This window comes from Trachurus trachurus, assembly GCF_905171665.1.
Source record: "Trachurus trachurus genome assembly, chromosome: 18".
Classification (NCBI taxonomy): Eukaryota; Metazoa; Chordata; class Actinopteri; order Carangiformes; family Carangidae; genus Trachurus; species Trachurus trachurus.
In genome coordinates, this window is record NC_139909.1 from 242,639 (window position 1) to 259,834 (window position 17,196).

A 17,196-nucleotide genomic window follows, 5' to 3' on the forward strand; every position below is an offset into this window, starting at 1 on the left:
TCATTCACCAACAATGCAGAGATGTCAGTTCTTTTGCAACTCCCATATTCCTCCACCAGGAGGCGCTGCCATTGGACCGATGCGTATCCTTACTCTCTTTTACAGCGCTCTAACCATGGAGACAGTCTCTGATTGGCTCGTTAGTAGAGTCGAGGGTTAATTAGTGGATAATGAGCGTGTTTATTTCTCTCTGATTTGTTTACATGTTGCGTTTTGTTTACTACTGACATCATGGGGCCGTTACCATGGCAACCAGGCCACGTCTCTCACACACACACACACACACACACACACACACACACTCACTTCCTCACCTGTCAATCACTGCCATGCCCCTCCCACACCTGTACTGCTCTCCACCAATCGTCTTCCTTTAGAGCGTGACCAGCCAATCAGGTGGTCATTGCTGTGTGATGTCATATGCTGTTACTTGTCTGTGATTGGTTGATCCCGCTGTGTGATGTCATACGCTGTTAACTTGTCTGTGATTGGTTGATTTTTCCTGCCTGAAGATTTCCTTGTGTTTATCAGATGATTAAAAATAAAGAAAACAACTGAACGTGTCATTAATGAGTGTGTGTGTGTGTGTGCGTGTGTGTGTGTGTGTGTGTGTGTGCGTGTGTGTGTGTGTGTGTGTGCGTGTGTGTGTGTGTGTGTTTTATTGTTTTATTTGTTTTATTGTTTTATTTGGATCCCCATTAGTCTACATAATGATGCAGACTATTCTTCCTGGGGTCCACATTAAATCAAACACAACAATACAGTGTTTGTACAAAAGAAAAGAAAAAAAAATTACATGAAATCATTTATCCTAAACAAGATTATAAAAATGCATATTAAGTAGTACAATGTGAATAAGTTAACACGATCAAGAGGATGATTACATGATTATCAAATAGTTACATGATTATAGACATGACATGATCAAGAGGAGTAATATAGTTTTTTTTTTTTTTTTTTACATGATTATAGGAGAGTACATATGAGATTACCTAAAGCATAAATAAATGTACAACACAGGTGTAATAACATGCTTGAATTCAACTTGACATGATTGCCTAATATATTAGTAATCTATTGCAATATAATATTATGACGAAACACAGCTTCTCTCAGTTTCGTTTTAAAACTGGACATTCCCGTGGTTGTGATCCAGTGTGAGGGGAGACTGTTCCAGTGAGCTACAGCTCTATACATAACTGACCTTTTGAGTGCATTGTTCTAGGTAAAGGCAAGGTGAAGTTGTTTCCTGAGGCCTGTCTAGTGCCATAACTATGTTTCACATTTGTCGGTTGAAGTTGTAAAAACAAAGAAACAGGTTTATGTGAAGTATAAGTCTTTCTCAAAAACATTATAAGACTATAAGCCAGTCTCTCCTCCACCAGCATCCATGTGAGACTTTTGTGCATACTCATGACACTTTCTCTGATAGAGCACCGCAGAGCAAGGCGTGCTGCCCTGTTTTGAGTTAGCTGCAGTTTAAAAAGGTCTTTCTTTGAGGCACTGGACCAAACTGTTGGGCAGTAATTCAGATGAGACAGAACTAAGGAATTAATTAATAGTTTGACAGTTGATTCATTCAGCAGGTAGGTGATTCTTCTAATAAATTAATTAATAGTTTGATAGTTGATTCATTAAGCAGGAAGGTGATTCTTCTAATATTAGAGATATTGTAACTCATTTTAGACACTATATTATTGATATGATTTGACCAAGACAAAGTTTCATCCACTGTTACTCCCAACAGTTTGGCTTCTTTTACCTGTTCTATAGCAATGCCTTGCATAGAAAGACACAGTTTAGGTTCAGACCTCAGTGCATGATTAGAGCCAATAACTATACACTTTGTTTTCAAGACATTCAGCTTTAACTTATTCTCCAAAACCCACTCTGAGGCTAGCAATAATTCATGTTGAAGTAACTTTTTCACTGATGTTATGTTATCTGCAGAGACATGCAATGTCGTGTCATCCGCATAAATTACTGCACCCGCATGCTTTAATACATATGGCAAGTCATTAACAAATATAGAGTATAGTAGCGGCCCGAGGCTGCTCCCCTGTGGGACCCCACTATTCAGTGTTGCAGTACTTGAGAGGGTGCCATTAAACATCACACATTGCTGTCGATTAGACAGATAACTTTTCAATAATTTGAGAGCTGAATCATTTAACTTGTAAGCAGACAGCTTTCTGAGTAACAACTCATGATCTATAATGTCAAAAGCTGCGCTAAAATCCAACAGCACTGCACCTACAATTAATTTCTCGTCAATACTTTTTAACCAATGATCCGTAAGAGATGTTAAGGCTGAGCAGGTCGAATAGCCTGTTTTATAGACATGTTGATGCTCCGAATTGATACTATTTTCTTCGAAATACTTCTGAATTTGGATAAAAAGGATTTTCTCCATAATTTTGCCTAAAACCGGCAAAATACTAATCGGTCTACTGTTAGGTCCTGATAGAGGCTCTCTATTATTTTTCGACAGTGGAGTAATCTTTGCAACTTTCCACAGCTGAGGAAAAACACAACCATCAAAACATAATTTAAAAATGTGAAAAATTGGCCTCACCACTATTCTGGCCGATAACTGCAATAATCTGGCATCTAAATTATCCATGCCACAGGGATTATCACATTTAATTGATAACAGAAGTTTCTCAAGCTCCTCTTCCTTGATCATACTGAAACTGAAGTTACATTCCTTACCCCACATAATCTCTTTTTTGATAATGGAATCTGAAAGCGTACCGTTCCCAGGCAACATTTGAGATCTGATTGTGTCAACTTTTTTAATGAAATACTCGTTGAAATAATTTGCAATATCCTTTGGTTTCGTTATAAATACACCATCACATTCAATAAATGTAGATGTATTATTTACTTTACCCTTACCTACAACATCATTAAGTATTCTCCACATTTTTTTTCTATCATCCTTACACTCTGCAATTTTAGATCTATAGTATTGCTTTTTCTTTTGTTTGTTCATTTTAGTGATTTTATTCCTCAGTGCACAGTACGCAACCCATTTCTCTGGGCTTCCATTTTCAGTAGCAGACTTCTTTAGTAAATTTCTTTCTTTAATATAGCTTTTTAGTTCGTTGTCAATCCAGGGCGCTTTAACTGATCTCACTGATAGCTTCCTAATGGGAGCATGTTTATCACAAACAGCTGAGAATAATTTCATAAAGGTGACTAATGCAGCCTCAGGGTGCAAACAGTCCAGAACAGTGTGGCAGTTTACATTTTTTAGATCATCTGTAAATTCTTTTTCTGAGAAAGTTTTATAAGTTCTCCTTAGTATTACTTTTGGTCCAGCTTTCGGTACTTTTGTTTTTATCGTTAGTGCAATTATGTTGTGGTCACTGAATCCTACTGGTACTGACACTGCTTTTGAACATTTCTCTGGGTAATTAGTAAAGAGATGATCTATGCAAGTTGACGACAGTGAGCCTTGCTTGTTAATATTGATTCTTGTTGGCATATTTATGATCTGAGATAGGTTACACACAGAAGCTGCATCACCCAACCTTTTCCTCAAAGGACAGTTACTATTAAACCAATTGATATTCATATCACCCACAAAAAAGACCTCAGAGTTTTTGTCAGTTACCTTCTGCAACATACTACATATATTGTCTAAATAATCCACATTTGAACATGGTGGCCTATAACAACAACATATTAATATTGGTTTGCAATAAGGAATGTGAATTTGAAGCCATAAGGCCTCCACACCATTCCTACTTAAATCCTTTCTGATTCTAGCTGGAATGTGCTGTTTCAGAAAAAACGCTGTACCACCTCCAAATCAATCCCTATCAAGTCTAAATAAGTTGTATCCTTGTATAGCAACTACAGAATCCGCTATTGTATTATCCAGATGAGTTTCTGAAATGGCCATTATGTGGATATCATTGTCATACAATATTGAGCTTAACTCATCAACCTTGTTTTTCAAACTACAGATGTTTAAGTGAGCAAATTTCAAACCTTTTTTTGGTATTTTAATAGACATGTTTGTCCAAACAACTCAAATAAAACAAAACAAAAATAAAATATAACTAAATTAGTTATCAAATAACTTAATAAGAAAAAGAAAAAAAGAAAAGAAAAGAACATAAAACAAAGGAAAAAGGAAATAACATACGTGAAATAAAAATGTGCACTGCTATTTATCAGTTAGTGGGCTTCACTTCGGGGTGGAGGTCACAGGGGAGGGATCAGCACTGGTGTTGTGGTCTAGACCACCCCCCCTCGCCCTTGGTGGGTGGACGACTAAGTGGTCAAATCTAAGGTACGCAATGTCCCCTCTGTCCCAAGCTTCTCTCAGTTTGGGCAGCAGCTCCTTTCTTTTCTGTCTAACTGCCTCAGAGAAGTCTTCGTTCAGGTAGACCCCTGGGGCGGTTCTCTTCAGCTCCTTCCTCCTAGACCAGACCAGTTCTCTGTCTTTGAAATTTAAAAACTTAGCCACTATGGGCCTCTGACGCTCACCTGTGGGGTCCCGCTTCCCCGTGCGGTGGGCTCTCTCGATGACCATGGCACCAGTGTCCAGCTTTAACTTCTCAGAGATCAGGCTGCGGACTTTCCTCTCTGCATCCGCTGGTTTCTCACCTTCCGATTCCCTGATTCCGTCAAAGATTAGATTATTCCTCCTCGACTGATTTTCCAGGTAGTCAGACTTTTTTTTCCAGTGCCAACAAAGTGTCACAGATGGTGCGCATTCCGCCTTCTAGGGTGTTATGGTCACTCAAAACCTTGGAGGTTTTGACTTTCATCTCATCCACTTCCTGCTGTGTGTAGTGGATGCTGTCTTTTAGTTCTTGAATATTTCTATTCATTGAGTCCAGACGCTCATTAGTGGAGTCCATGAGCATGCGAACAAACTTATTAAATGTGTCCGCTTGTCTGTCCAGCATCTCCGTGTAATGTGCCTTCTGCTGTGCAAGCACCTGGTTGACGTGTTTCCTGACAGCGTCCATAGCAACCAGCTCCGTCTCTACGTCGGTGGCCATAGTAGAGGCTTCACCGTTGGTCTCACCTTTGTTTTTCCTCCCCTTGGACATTTCTGCCCGAACAACAGCTGGGGGTCCCAGTGAGTTGTGACTGTTGTTGCTGTACGGGAGTAGCGGTGCGATCCAGCTGAGACGGATTGCTTCCAGCTGATTGACACGAGCTGTCAGCTGACAGACGCCGCAGTCTAGCCTAGCAGCTAGGCTAGACAAACCCGGCTTGTCACGGCACAGGTGACCGAAAGCACACAACACTCCTTCCGAAGCTTGAACCACGTCGATCGGACCAGAGACACGTTGTTTAGCCACCCGAGTCCACCTCACACTCCACCTCAGAGCAGCCAAAAAAGTGACAAAAAGATCAAATTGTCAGGAGCCGCCACGAGACGTCATTGACTCTCCACCAGGAGAGTGTGTGTATGTGCAGGGGAATTTAATGACACCTCAAATATTCCCCTGTCTGATACATCAATTAAGACTATATCAACTAAGGTTGAAAACAAGACCAATGAAAAGAAAGTTATGCCACCTTTAAAGATCAAGTCAACAATAACCATACTACATTTTTATGTTGTTTTGTGTCGGTTTGAATAGTTAACAACAGTTATTTTGTGTCCTTATGTTGTTTCATTTCAACACTGCATTACCTCTGCCGACTGCCATCATTTGACCTTCAAACATTACAGCATGCTCTTTAGCACCACTTAATGGATGAGAGTGTGCACTTCAACAGGTTCTGAAGGAGAGCAGGGTGTGAGTGGTGAATGGGGATGGATGTGAACTATACATGACCCTTATAACACTTTCTGCTAAGCTAGGAGTTTAGGGTTCCGATGCAGTCACATAGAATGACCACCAGGCAAGGACTGAGGATGGAAAGATCTCAAATATGGCTCGGAAGGTGGCACACTTCCAGAGAAGAGTAGGCTGAAACCAGAACCACAGAAAAAGATGCACACTCAGCAGAGATAGAACTTCAAACAGGTGGGATGGGAAAGTGCCGAGATCAGCACATGCCCAACAGTAAATAAGCCACATTGATGATATGAAATTAGTCGCTCTGTCGCTCTCTTGGCAGTGAACCCTGATGCACGAAGTTCTGAACTTTATTTCTCTTATCTTTTGCCTACGTATGCGACTCGGGTTGTTTTTCTTTTGCTTTGTTCTGAAGTGAATTAAAGACGACTCTACTTGAAGATCCATCTTTTCCAGCGTCGTGTTTTGAGTTTATTTTACTTAAATGGAGAAGAAAATGTAAAGGTTATCATCTGTTGTTCCAGATGTTATCACCTGTTGTTCCAGATGTTATCACCTGTTGTTTCAGATGTTATCACCTGTTGTTCCAGATGTTATCATCTGTTGTTCCAGATGTTATCACCTGTTGTTCCAGATGTTCTCACCTGTTGTTCCAGATGTTCTCACCTGTCCTTGCAGCTGTGTGGTGATGTGTGACAGTGAAGCGACACTGAGTCTCAGTATTTTTTTTTTTTTTTACTTTGTTGTTTTTATTGCAGAAAAATATAGAATCAAAAATCAAACATGTGGATCAGAAACCAGAGCCAATAGAACAGAACCAGTGAACCAGAGTCCAGATCAGGCCTGATCCAGGACCATCAGAGTCCAGATCAGACCTGGTCCAGGACCATCAGAGTCCAGATCAGACCTGGTCCAGGACCATCATTCCAGATGATACACCAGATTCCAGATCAGAAATTCAGAGACAGAGAATTAGACTGTGGTTTAAAGTGTGAGGGTTCTGGACCAGGTCTGGACCAGCTGAGTATCAGAGGACAGTCCTGGACCAGGTCTGGACCAGCTGAGTATCAGAGGACAGGCCTGGACCAGGTCTAGACCAGCTGAGTATCAGAGGACAGGTCTGGACCAGGTCTAGAGAACCAGGTGTTCATCCAGTCCAGCAGGGGGCAGCACTGAGAGTCTGAGCTGGAAACACAAAGCAGGTTAAAGCAGCAGCTGATTTATCTTCATCTGAGAAGCAGCAACAGGATCAAGACCAGGACCAGGACTGGGATCGGGATCAGGATTAAGACAAGGCCTGGGATCGGGATCGGGTCCAGAAGCAGAACCAGGACCAGGATGGACCAGGACTGGGCTCAGTTCGTGGGAACCAGGATCCGTCCTGGTTTAAAAAGAGAGAAGGAGAGAGTCAGAAACAGAGACAGACACGTGAAGAGAACTGGTATAAACTGGTCTGAACTGGTATGATATGGTATTGTGATATTGTGATATGGTATTGTGGTTTTGTGACCTGGTATTTTTACCATACTGTACGTTGTTCTTATTTTCATCTCTGTACAATTGTTGTTGTTGTGTGAACCGCGGGACTACGGATGGAAATTAGCCTAGAGCTAAATCTGGTGTTTATTATTTACATTCTTAGATGTTCATTAATACGAAGAGTCCCGTTACAAATAAACAAATAAATGAAAATGAAATGAAATGAACTGGTCTAAACTGGTCTAAACTGGTGTAAACTGGTGTAAACTGGTCTGACCTCGGGCCTTCCTCTTGTAGTAGATGAATCCAGCCAGAGACAAGATCAGACCCAGGATCAGTCCTGAGGCTCCGATGGCGATTTTGTTCCTCTCTGACTCAGGCATGGACGGATCTGAGGACAGACAGGTAGAGACAGACAGGTGAGAGACAGACAGGTAGAGACAGACAGGTAGAGACAGACAGGTGAGAGACAGACAGGTAGAGACAGACAGGTGAGAGACAGACAGGTAGAGAGACAGACAGGTAGAGAGACAGACAGGTATTGTGGTATATTGATGTGTTGATGAAAAGAAGGGATCACCGCCGACACGTCTTCACTTGTGTTCAAAAAAGGAGTTTATTAACAAGAAGAAGAACAACAAAAATGCCGAATCCTGGAGCATCTCTGGTGCCAATGTGAGAAGTTCTCTCTACTGGCCCAGAACTCTGAACTTATGTACCTTTTCTTGACTCCCCCTTCTGCAGGCAGAGAAGGGCCCTAAAGCAGATGTTAAAGTGATGGTTCACTCAAAATTGAAAATTGCACTCATTATCTACTCCCCCTCATGTGGACTAAGGGCTGGGAGAAGTTTCAGAGTCCTCCGTGGCTTCTCTGAGTTACAGGGGGTCTCGGCGTAGCAGTGCATGTCCATATGACGGTTGAAAATGGATACCAACTGTCTTCATAACAAAAAGACACACCAAAAAACATCCAAATACCTCCATGCTGCTCGTATGTAATGTCCGTCTCATATTGAAGCCCCAAAACGCGAAATTGTCCCGAAAAAATTAAAATAAGTCTATATTTCAAGCTTGTTTGTAGTGGAGCTCCTCTTCCCAGTTCGTCAAATTTGGACGAACTGGGAAGAGGAGCTTCAAGAAACTTCCGCTACAAAACAAGCTTGAAATATAGACTTATTTAAATTTTATCGGGACAATTTCACATTTCGGGGCTTCAATATGAGACGGACATTACATACGAGCACTATGGAGGTATTTGGATGTTTTTTGGTGTGTTTTTTTGTTAGGATGACAGTTGGTATCCATTTGCAGCCGTTGTATGGACATGCACTGCTATGCCGAGACCCCCTGAAATTTCAATTTTGGGTGAACTATCCCTTTAAATGACCCTTGACCTATCCCTTAACCTTTAGGCTAACTGAAGTCACCACATCCTGTCTCCCAAAACCGTTAGCAGTTGGAGAAAACAAAAGAACCAATCATTCACATTGACCAGACAGGCTTCATGAAGTCAGATGACTTCTAAGCAGGACATAGATTCCATTAGCAGAGCAGAGATCCACACATTCCTTCAGTTCCAGACAAGGCACACATACAAAAAAGAACATAATACATAATGATGATACAAGATATTAAAGCAAGGAAGTTAAGGTGTGTAATACACTACAGTATTTACCCCAGTCAGTGATCATGGGTTCCTTCAGACTGGCGTGCTCCACCTTACAGGAGATCTTCTCTCCAGACCTGCAACACAAACCAGACCAGTATTAGAATAGATGAGCCTGTGCATATTCTCATTTGTCCAGGTCATAGTAATACTATAGTATTTGTCTGGGAAGATGTTTCAGCTCTCATCCAAGAGGTTTCATCAGTTCATGTAGCATATGACCAGGCTGGGACTGGTCCAACTAACTGGTGTGGAGACCCAGTATTTAACCTGTTGTGTGGGCATTCACAAGGCACACAGTGACACAAGGCGATGTCACTGGTTCCCTTTTGAACTCCAAGTGCCAACGACAGTCGTTAAGTCACTGTCTTTGGTGGAAAGTTGGTTTCGACTTCGTTAGTGCCCTATTGTGTTATAACGACAGTCGTTGGAGACACTTGCCACTTGTGAACAGTTGTTATTCTTAGAGGCTAGATTGTTGAATCTCCTGGGAAGAATAGATGGTTTTTACACAGCGTCATGACAACATCCTCTGACCGCTGACCCTCACATCTGGTAGTACCTAGACCTAGACCTGGACCTGGACTCACCTGGGTGTGTACTCCAGGTGGGAGTGGATCTGGTAGTACCTAGACCTGGACCTGGACTCACCTGGGTGTGTACTCCAGGTGGGAGTGGATCTGGTAGTACCTAGACCTAGACCTGGACCTGGACTCACCTGGGTGTGTACTCCAGGTGGGAGTGGATCTGGTAGTACCAGTCGGCGTCTGCCAGCTCCTCGGTGGAAGTGACATCAGAGTTCACTTCCTGTCCGTCTCTGATCCAGCTCACTCTGATCTGTTTGGGGTAGAAGTCGAAGACGCTGCAGACCAACATGGCAGGATGGTTCCCAGAGGGGGGGGTGGTGGAGTGGAGCCAGACGTTGGGCTCGACTGGAACAGATCAATTACATTATTGATTATCATTATTATCATTGTTAGGGTGGCACAGTGGTGCAGTGGTTAGCACTGTCTCTTCACAGCAAGAGGGTTCTGGGTTCGAACCCGCCGGCCGGCTGGGGCCCTTCTGTGTGGAGTTTGCATGTTCTCCCCGTGCATATATGTATATGTCAGCCCTGCGATAGACTGGCGACCTGTCCAGGGTGGACCCCGCCTCTTACCTGAAGTCAGCTGAGCCATTTTCTGAACCTATTCACTGCTCTATCAACGTATAGGGCCCTAGTTTCCTTGACCGAGCGAAGTCTAAGCTCAGCGCAGCTTCGCCACGTCAACGGGGTGTGGCCCAGGTCCATTTCGCAAGATTGGTGGGCCGCGCAGTCAGACTTAGACCAGCGCAACCCCTCCCCTCGTCCCTCCCACCGGCGCAAACGGCAAAGAGGGAGGAGAGAGGGCAGGAGGGAGACAGGAGGAGGAGAGAAAGGCGTGGAGTGGGTTTGACACAGCCGAGTCAGATCTTCACCAATCAAATGAGCTCCTCTCCTCACCTTTAACTGCGCGGCGGGTGATGCGCGCTGCAAGTTTGTCATTTTATACTTGGACATGGACGGAGGAAACAGCGACGCCAGAGGCCGAACCTCTCCCCGGAGGAAACAGCTGTTTCCCCGGAGGTCCGAGCTCAGAGTGACCAATAATGAGTTTACTAATATACTTAACCAGGATTGATCTGATACACTGAGAACCGGTGCTCAGTGTAAGAAACAACAACTAATAAACTAATAAAGAAACTCACATTTATTCAAACTCTGTGTAAGCAAGATGAAGGTGTAGGCTACACTAATCACAACATAAACAAACACCATGCGGAATGAAATCAGAGTAAAGGACGCGCTCTCTCTCTCTCTCTCTCTCTCTCTCTCTCTCTCTCTCTCTGTCCTCCTCTCTCTCTCTCTCTGTCCGTCTCTTTTTTTCTCTTTTTTTTCTGTGATAGAGATGCTGAGTATACTGTAGTAGGCTATATACTGACTATCTGATAGCGAGGCTGTTGTGGTGGGCTAAGAGAGATGAAGATTTGTGTTTTGTTTTTCATTACGGCTGCGTGATGCGGTCGCTCGCTCTAATGAATTAATAAGTAAATAAATAAATAAAGCGATCATCACAAGGGCAGAGTGGTATCTCAACACGGCAGCGACATGCAGTCATCCACCCTCAGTCCTGCTTGGGACATCCACAGCTGCTTTTCAGTGCCAGTTCGTCCCTGCTGTGTTAATTCAGGTGGAGTTTCCATTACGCACCGACAGCCTTTGATCTCTGCTTTGATCTGACGTCAGATGTGACGGGACAATCTATATAGATATAAATTCACGTGTTGATTCCGTTAGTTGCATTAAATAGTGGTTATTGTGGATATTTATTGCATTGAAATGTGTCTGGAACTGTGGAGATCTGCCTGTGAGGTCTTGGTGACGTGTGTGCACTGCAGGTCAGTCAGTCAAACTTCCACTGCACCTGCTGCGCTCCGCGCTGCGCTGAGAGTAGACCTGGTTGGAGGTGGCGAGCTTTCAGCGCAACCTCGGCGAGACATTTTCGCACAAAACTTCCACTGCACCAAGCTGAATCTGTGACGCCTCCCCCTGCTGCGCTGCCACGCCTATCTCAGCGCAGCGCGATCTGCCAATCTTCCAATCTGACTTTGCGCTAGGCTGCGCTGGTCGAAACTTGCATTAGACCAGCTGTGCTACCTTGCGCCACCTGCGCTGCGCCAGCAAACTAGGGCCCATAATGTCAAATCGCTATATTTCCCTGTTTAAAATGCACTGCAAGATGCAGTTCCCCTCCAAACCGCCAAAATGCCACATGTCCTGTCTCAACCAATCAGAATTCGGTGAGCTCTCTGTTTTTTCTGAATTGAGGTCCCATGGCGAACTTCACTTCCGCTTCCACTTAAGCCGGGTTCAGACTACACGATTTCAGGCCGATTTTGACACGATTTCGTTGTGGCCGACACATTTCCAGCGATTTTGCGTCTACGACACTCTACGATGCTGTACGACGCCCCGATGGAAAGTCTAGCATGTTAGAATTTTTTTTATTTCCTCGCCTGGTCTGACATCTCCTACGACGTGAACCTTGATGTCGACCAATAGGACGACATCAAGGACGCATTGTTTATACCCAGTGAACATGTGCTTCATGTCCGCAATATTTCTATTTATGTATTTATTTTCTGTATCATATTTGTTTTTCAGTTATTATTAATGTAATGTTTACCCTACTGCACTACTACTAGATATGTTTTGTAAATGAGTGATAAATAAAGCTGAAAAAAAGCTACATGTGCGCAATATAAGTTAATGCTGAGGTTTACACATCTGTTAATATCCCCCACGTTCTCTGTGAAGGACAGACAGTCAGACTGTCCTCTTCACCAGACCCAGGAACGGCTCTCTCATTTTTTCTTCCTTTTAATTTTCGTGTCTGAGCAGAAGACCGCTATCACACACAGCGCTACAGTATCCATGATTGACAGTTTGTTGCGACGCCTCCCCGATGGCCTATGAACTCGTACAGGTTGGTCGTGAACGATGACTGCCAGTCTCCCGGCCAAGACACGGAAAGAATTTATGCCATTGTGATCTTTTAGTCTGACATGGAGACCATCATGGAAGACAAAAAAATCATGTATTCTGAACCCGGCTTTAGGCTCTCTATAGGCCTATTTCACGAGATTCGGAAGTGACGTCACACAGGGTAAATCAACATCCGGTCCGGTCAGCTGCGGCTAGAGCGATTGACAGAGTGGCGACACTTTTCATTCAAACAAACTAATACGACCGCCACAAAAGATTTCATCAGTGAGACTAACATTAATCTCCTGAAAAAAGTTTAACCAGTCAGCGGTAAACCTCTAAAAACCTGTGGATAAAGTTACATGGATGTAGCCTACGAGCATCTGCCTACTAGCCCCCGGTCGCTGCCTACTAGCCCCCGGTTGCTGCTCCCTCTGCATTTCTCCCAAAACAAGCACATTTCCTAACAGGCAATATCTGGATAAACTGACAACAGGCTGCGGATTTAACGGCGATGTTCTCACATTAAAGAATATTAAAAGTTTTAGCAGCTTTACTGCTATCACTGTCAGTTGCTGCTGAACGGCGATAGCGATGCTAATTTGTTAGCCCGTCGTTAGCATTAAGCTAGCGGACGTTATGCTTAGTTAGCATTAAGCTAGCGGACTTTATGCTTAGTTAGCATTAAGCTAGCGGACTTTATGCTTAGTAGTGGTACTGGCTGTGTGTGGTTTGAAGGTTGTTTCAAATAATGTGGGTTTGAGTGAACATCTTTGATGATTAAATACATATTGCTGCTTAATATGTTTTATGTATGGCATTATTACAGTAGGCTAATGATTAGCCGCTAATCTTCCATTTGGACAGTGACAAATAAAACCTTGAAGCAAGAAGATTTTGTTGGAGAACTGACATTGATATACAGTAATTCAGTAATGTGAACCAGTGTAGCCTACGGTTTAGTTTTAATATTTTGCCGTTCAAAAGCAAGCTAAACAAAGTCTTTTCCATCATCTCTTCGTATAGCCTACCCTGCTAGAAAAACCAGCATGGAAATGCTGCTGGTCTATGCTGTTTTTTTTTTTTTAGCAGTAGCCAAAACCCACTTCTTTCTCAGGTCTTTCTTTCGGCAACTCATGGAAATGCAAGTACGGCTGTTTTTGTCTAGAATTTGTACACTGAGGTACGCACATGGATGTATTATATTACGCAGCAGAAACTTTTATTTTTGGATTCAGCCATTGCGCTTCCGCGACCGGAAGTAGTTTTACCCTGTAACGGAAACCGGAAGTACCTAAACCCGGAAGTCGTGAAATAGGCCTATTGGCAACCACCTCAAGTTGCCGTGGTAACCTCTGAGCCTGAGGCCAGAGCCATAGAGACCAGAGACTCCTCTGATTGGCTCTGAGCCCTGTCTACCAGACATTTAGATCAAAGCCCTGTCAAACACAACCACACACACACACACACACACACATATGCGCACGCACTCCTCTACCACATACACACGCACGCACACACACATACACACACTGGTAACTTTATGTGATTACAGTTACAGATATATGCACACACCAAAACACACTTGCACGCCTATGCATGCACTCCTCTCCCACACCACAAACACAACACAGGTGACTGACTGTGGTTACAGCTCCTCCATATCAGTGCTTATAGAAATCATGTGCCTGATCAGCTCTGTCTTGACCTTAAGATCGTGGGTTTGATTCCCATGTTGACAGAGATGGAAATCCTGGCAGTAGCCCTCCGTGGTCCTATCAAAATTTCTCAGAGGAAATTTTCGAGTTGATATTATTGTCGGTTGTTGGTCGACATCAGACTGTGAACTGAGTGATGAGTGTGAGGAAGGAAGCACTGATCAATAATCAATACCCTGATATTGACTGAGTACCTTTCATAGTAAATGTAGAATACAGTCACATCCAGACAGTGTCATCATCATCATCAATACTGATATCAGAAGGCAGATCAATAATAGACTGACTGTAAGAAAAAGATGGATCAATAAACAAGTAAGGTCTGAATGAGGATCAATAACTGATTGATTGTTGTTAAATGAGAAATGTGATTGACAGTTAGACGATTGACAGCTGATCAGCAGCTGCAGTGACTGTGTTTCTCCAGCAGGTGGAGACAGAGACTGATAGATCACAACCTGTCAATCAACATGATGATGATGATGAGGCGGTGTGTGGCGCAGTGGTTAAGGTGGCCGCCCCATGTAGAGGCTACCGTCCTCAATGCAGGCGCCCCCGGTTCGAATCCCACGTCCGGCAGACCTTTCCTGCATGTCATTCCCCCTTTCTCTGCCTCCCCCTTTCCTGTCTATTTCACTGTGCTGTCAAATAAAGGCAAAAAAGCCCCCAAAATATACTTTAACATGATGATGATGATGTCACAAACACACTGAGCTGTAACACGATGATGTCACAACCACACTGAGCTGTAACGTGATGATGTCACAGACACACTCACCTGACTTAGTCAGAGCATTCTGGTAGAAAACGCCATCGTTGTTCAGACAGTATCTCTCCCTCTGAGCTCTCCTGCTCACCACCTCTGGACCTTTGTTGAAGCGTTCAGCGTTGCTCACTCCCAGCTCAGTGTATCCTACGTACTTGTCCACTCTGCTGTCAAACCTGAGGAACTCCAGTTTGTTGTAGTAGTAGGACTGGATGTAGGTGGTGCCGCTCAGTTCAGTGGAGTTAAAGTCACAACGATTCACCATAAAATGCCTAAATCCATCTGTGGAGCAGAGTCAGAGAATTATCACTGAGTTCATCAATGTATTGATCGGTATAGTGTCTAGATGTGTTGATAGATCAGAGTATTGATCAGTATAGTGTCTAGATGTGTCGATAGATCAGAGTATTGATCAGTATAGTGTCTAGATGTGTCGATAGATCAGAGTATTGATCAGTATAGTGTCTAGATGTGTCGATAGATCAGAGTATTGATCAGTATAGTGTCTAGATGTGTTGATAGATCAGAGTATTGATCAGTATAGTGTCTAGATGTGTTGATAGATCAGAGTATTGATCAGTATAGTGTCTAGATGTGTTGATAGATCAGAGTATTGATCGGTATAGTGTCTAGATGTGTTGATAGATCAGAGTATTGATCGGTATAGTGTCTAGATGTGTTGATAGATCAGAGTATTGATCCTACCTGCTGTGGAGACGGCGCTGAGGAGCAGGACGAGGCTCAGACAGGTTGAATCCATGTTCGTGTGTTGACCAACACTGACTCTGTCTGACTGAGAGCTGCTGGAAAAAGACCAGGGCGGAGTCACATGACCTGACTGTCACCTGTTACCAGGCAGACAACTCTGGCTCCGCTCTGCTGCTGCTGGGACACACACACTCAGTTTGGTCTGTGACTCTACAGACCAGGGTCAGTTTACAGGTATACTTTAACTAAACTTTTAACACAGAACTATGAAATGAAATATGGAATTTAGTACCTGAGAGGCACTGAGAGTCCGCGACAGTGTCTATGACAGATAAGACTACACAAATACACCCATCCTAACATGTATATGATAATCCATTGACCCACCAATTGATTATTAAAAAGGCTTGGTTGGAAACAAACGCATACGACCGGGAGGAGGCAGGAAAACAGCTGAGAATTGAGCCACATGTCAGCTACGGGTACGAATGGAAACAGAACGTTGACAGAAAGTCATTGTCGAGCCCATCAAAAAAATTAAAAATAATAATTCAGACTAAAAAAATTTTTTTATGGAAAAGCAATAATTTCATTCTGTACCCCTCTAAACGCCCCCTGGATGTATTATTTTTGAAAAAATATAGCTTTTAATAAATATTCTACATATTCAACCTTTAAACATGCAGGATTTCAATGTTTTCTTCTCCCTTTAGCATTTCTACTGCTTTTTATGTTTCAGCTTTAGCATTAGCATTTTCAACATTGCTTTAGCAGTTTCTTCAACTAATTTAGCATTGATTCAACAATTTCTTCAGCTCATTCAGCATTGCTTCAGCAACAGCGTTCAGCTGCTTTCAGCATTCACACGCATTTTCTGCAGGAAATGCTATCTTTTTCTAGTTCTATTATCTCCTTCATCTTCCGGCCAGATTTCGGTTCGCTACTAGACCAGTGCAGAGGCAGAAAATCACTCTTTTTCTCCACGTTTCTGTCTGTCTCAGCCTGGGGGGCCCCTATCGCCGTGGTAACCACCTGGAGTTGCCGTGGTAACCTCTGTGGTTCTCAGGCCAGAGCTCGTTAACTTCATAAACAATCCACCTGGCGCTCGTTTAAATGTTTATAAACACAGACACAGCTAAATCAGACTGACACAGGATGCAGCTCATAGTCACACACACACACAGACTCTAGAACCAGCTTCATGTGATTACAGTTACACACACACACACACACATCAAAACACACAGGTAACATACAAATGCGCGCGGAAGTGCGCACTCCTCTCCCACACTCTAACACACACAGGTAACTTCATGTGATTACACACACACACACACACACACACACACACACACACACACACACACACACACACACACACACACACACACACACACACACACACACACACACACACACACACACACACACAGTTAACCTAATGTGGTTAGCCTACAGCTCCTCCATATCAGTGCTTATAGAAAGATGATCATGTGTCTGTCTGATCAGCTCTGTCCTGACCTTAAGATCGTGGGTTTGATTCCCATGTTGACAGAGATGGCAAAACCGGCAGTAGCCCC

The 17,196-nt window shown here is 43.3% G+C and overlaps 1 protein-coding gene across 1 annotated transcript; it reads right to left on the reverse strand.

The window, feature by feature from the left end:
- Positions 1 to 6,821: 6,821 nt before the first annotated feature.
- Positions 6,822 to 15,704, reverse strand: LOC311002156 (H-2 class II histocompatibility antigen, E-S beta chain-like). The gene is made up of 6 exons (XM_083993404.1): positions 15,614 to 15,704; positions 14,921 to 15,190; positions 9,638 to 9,851; positions 8,929 to 8,996; positions 7,531 to 7,644; positions 6,822 to 7,155 (listed from the first exon to the last, which is right to left on the reverse strand). The coding sequence occupies exons 1-6, from the start codon at positions 15,666 to 15,668 to the stop codon at positions 7,130 to 7,132; spliced, it is 747 nt and encodes a 248-aa protein (XP_083849530.1). The 5' UTR covers positions 15,669 to 15,704; the 3' UTR covers positions 6,822 to 7,129.
- Positions 15,705 to 17,196: the final 1,492 nt, after the last annotated feature.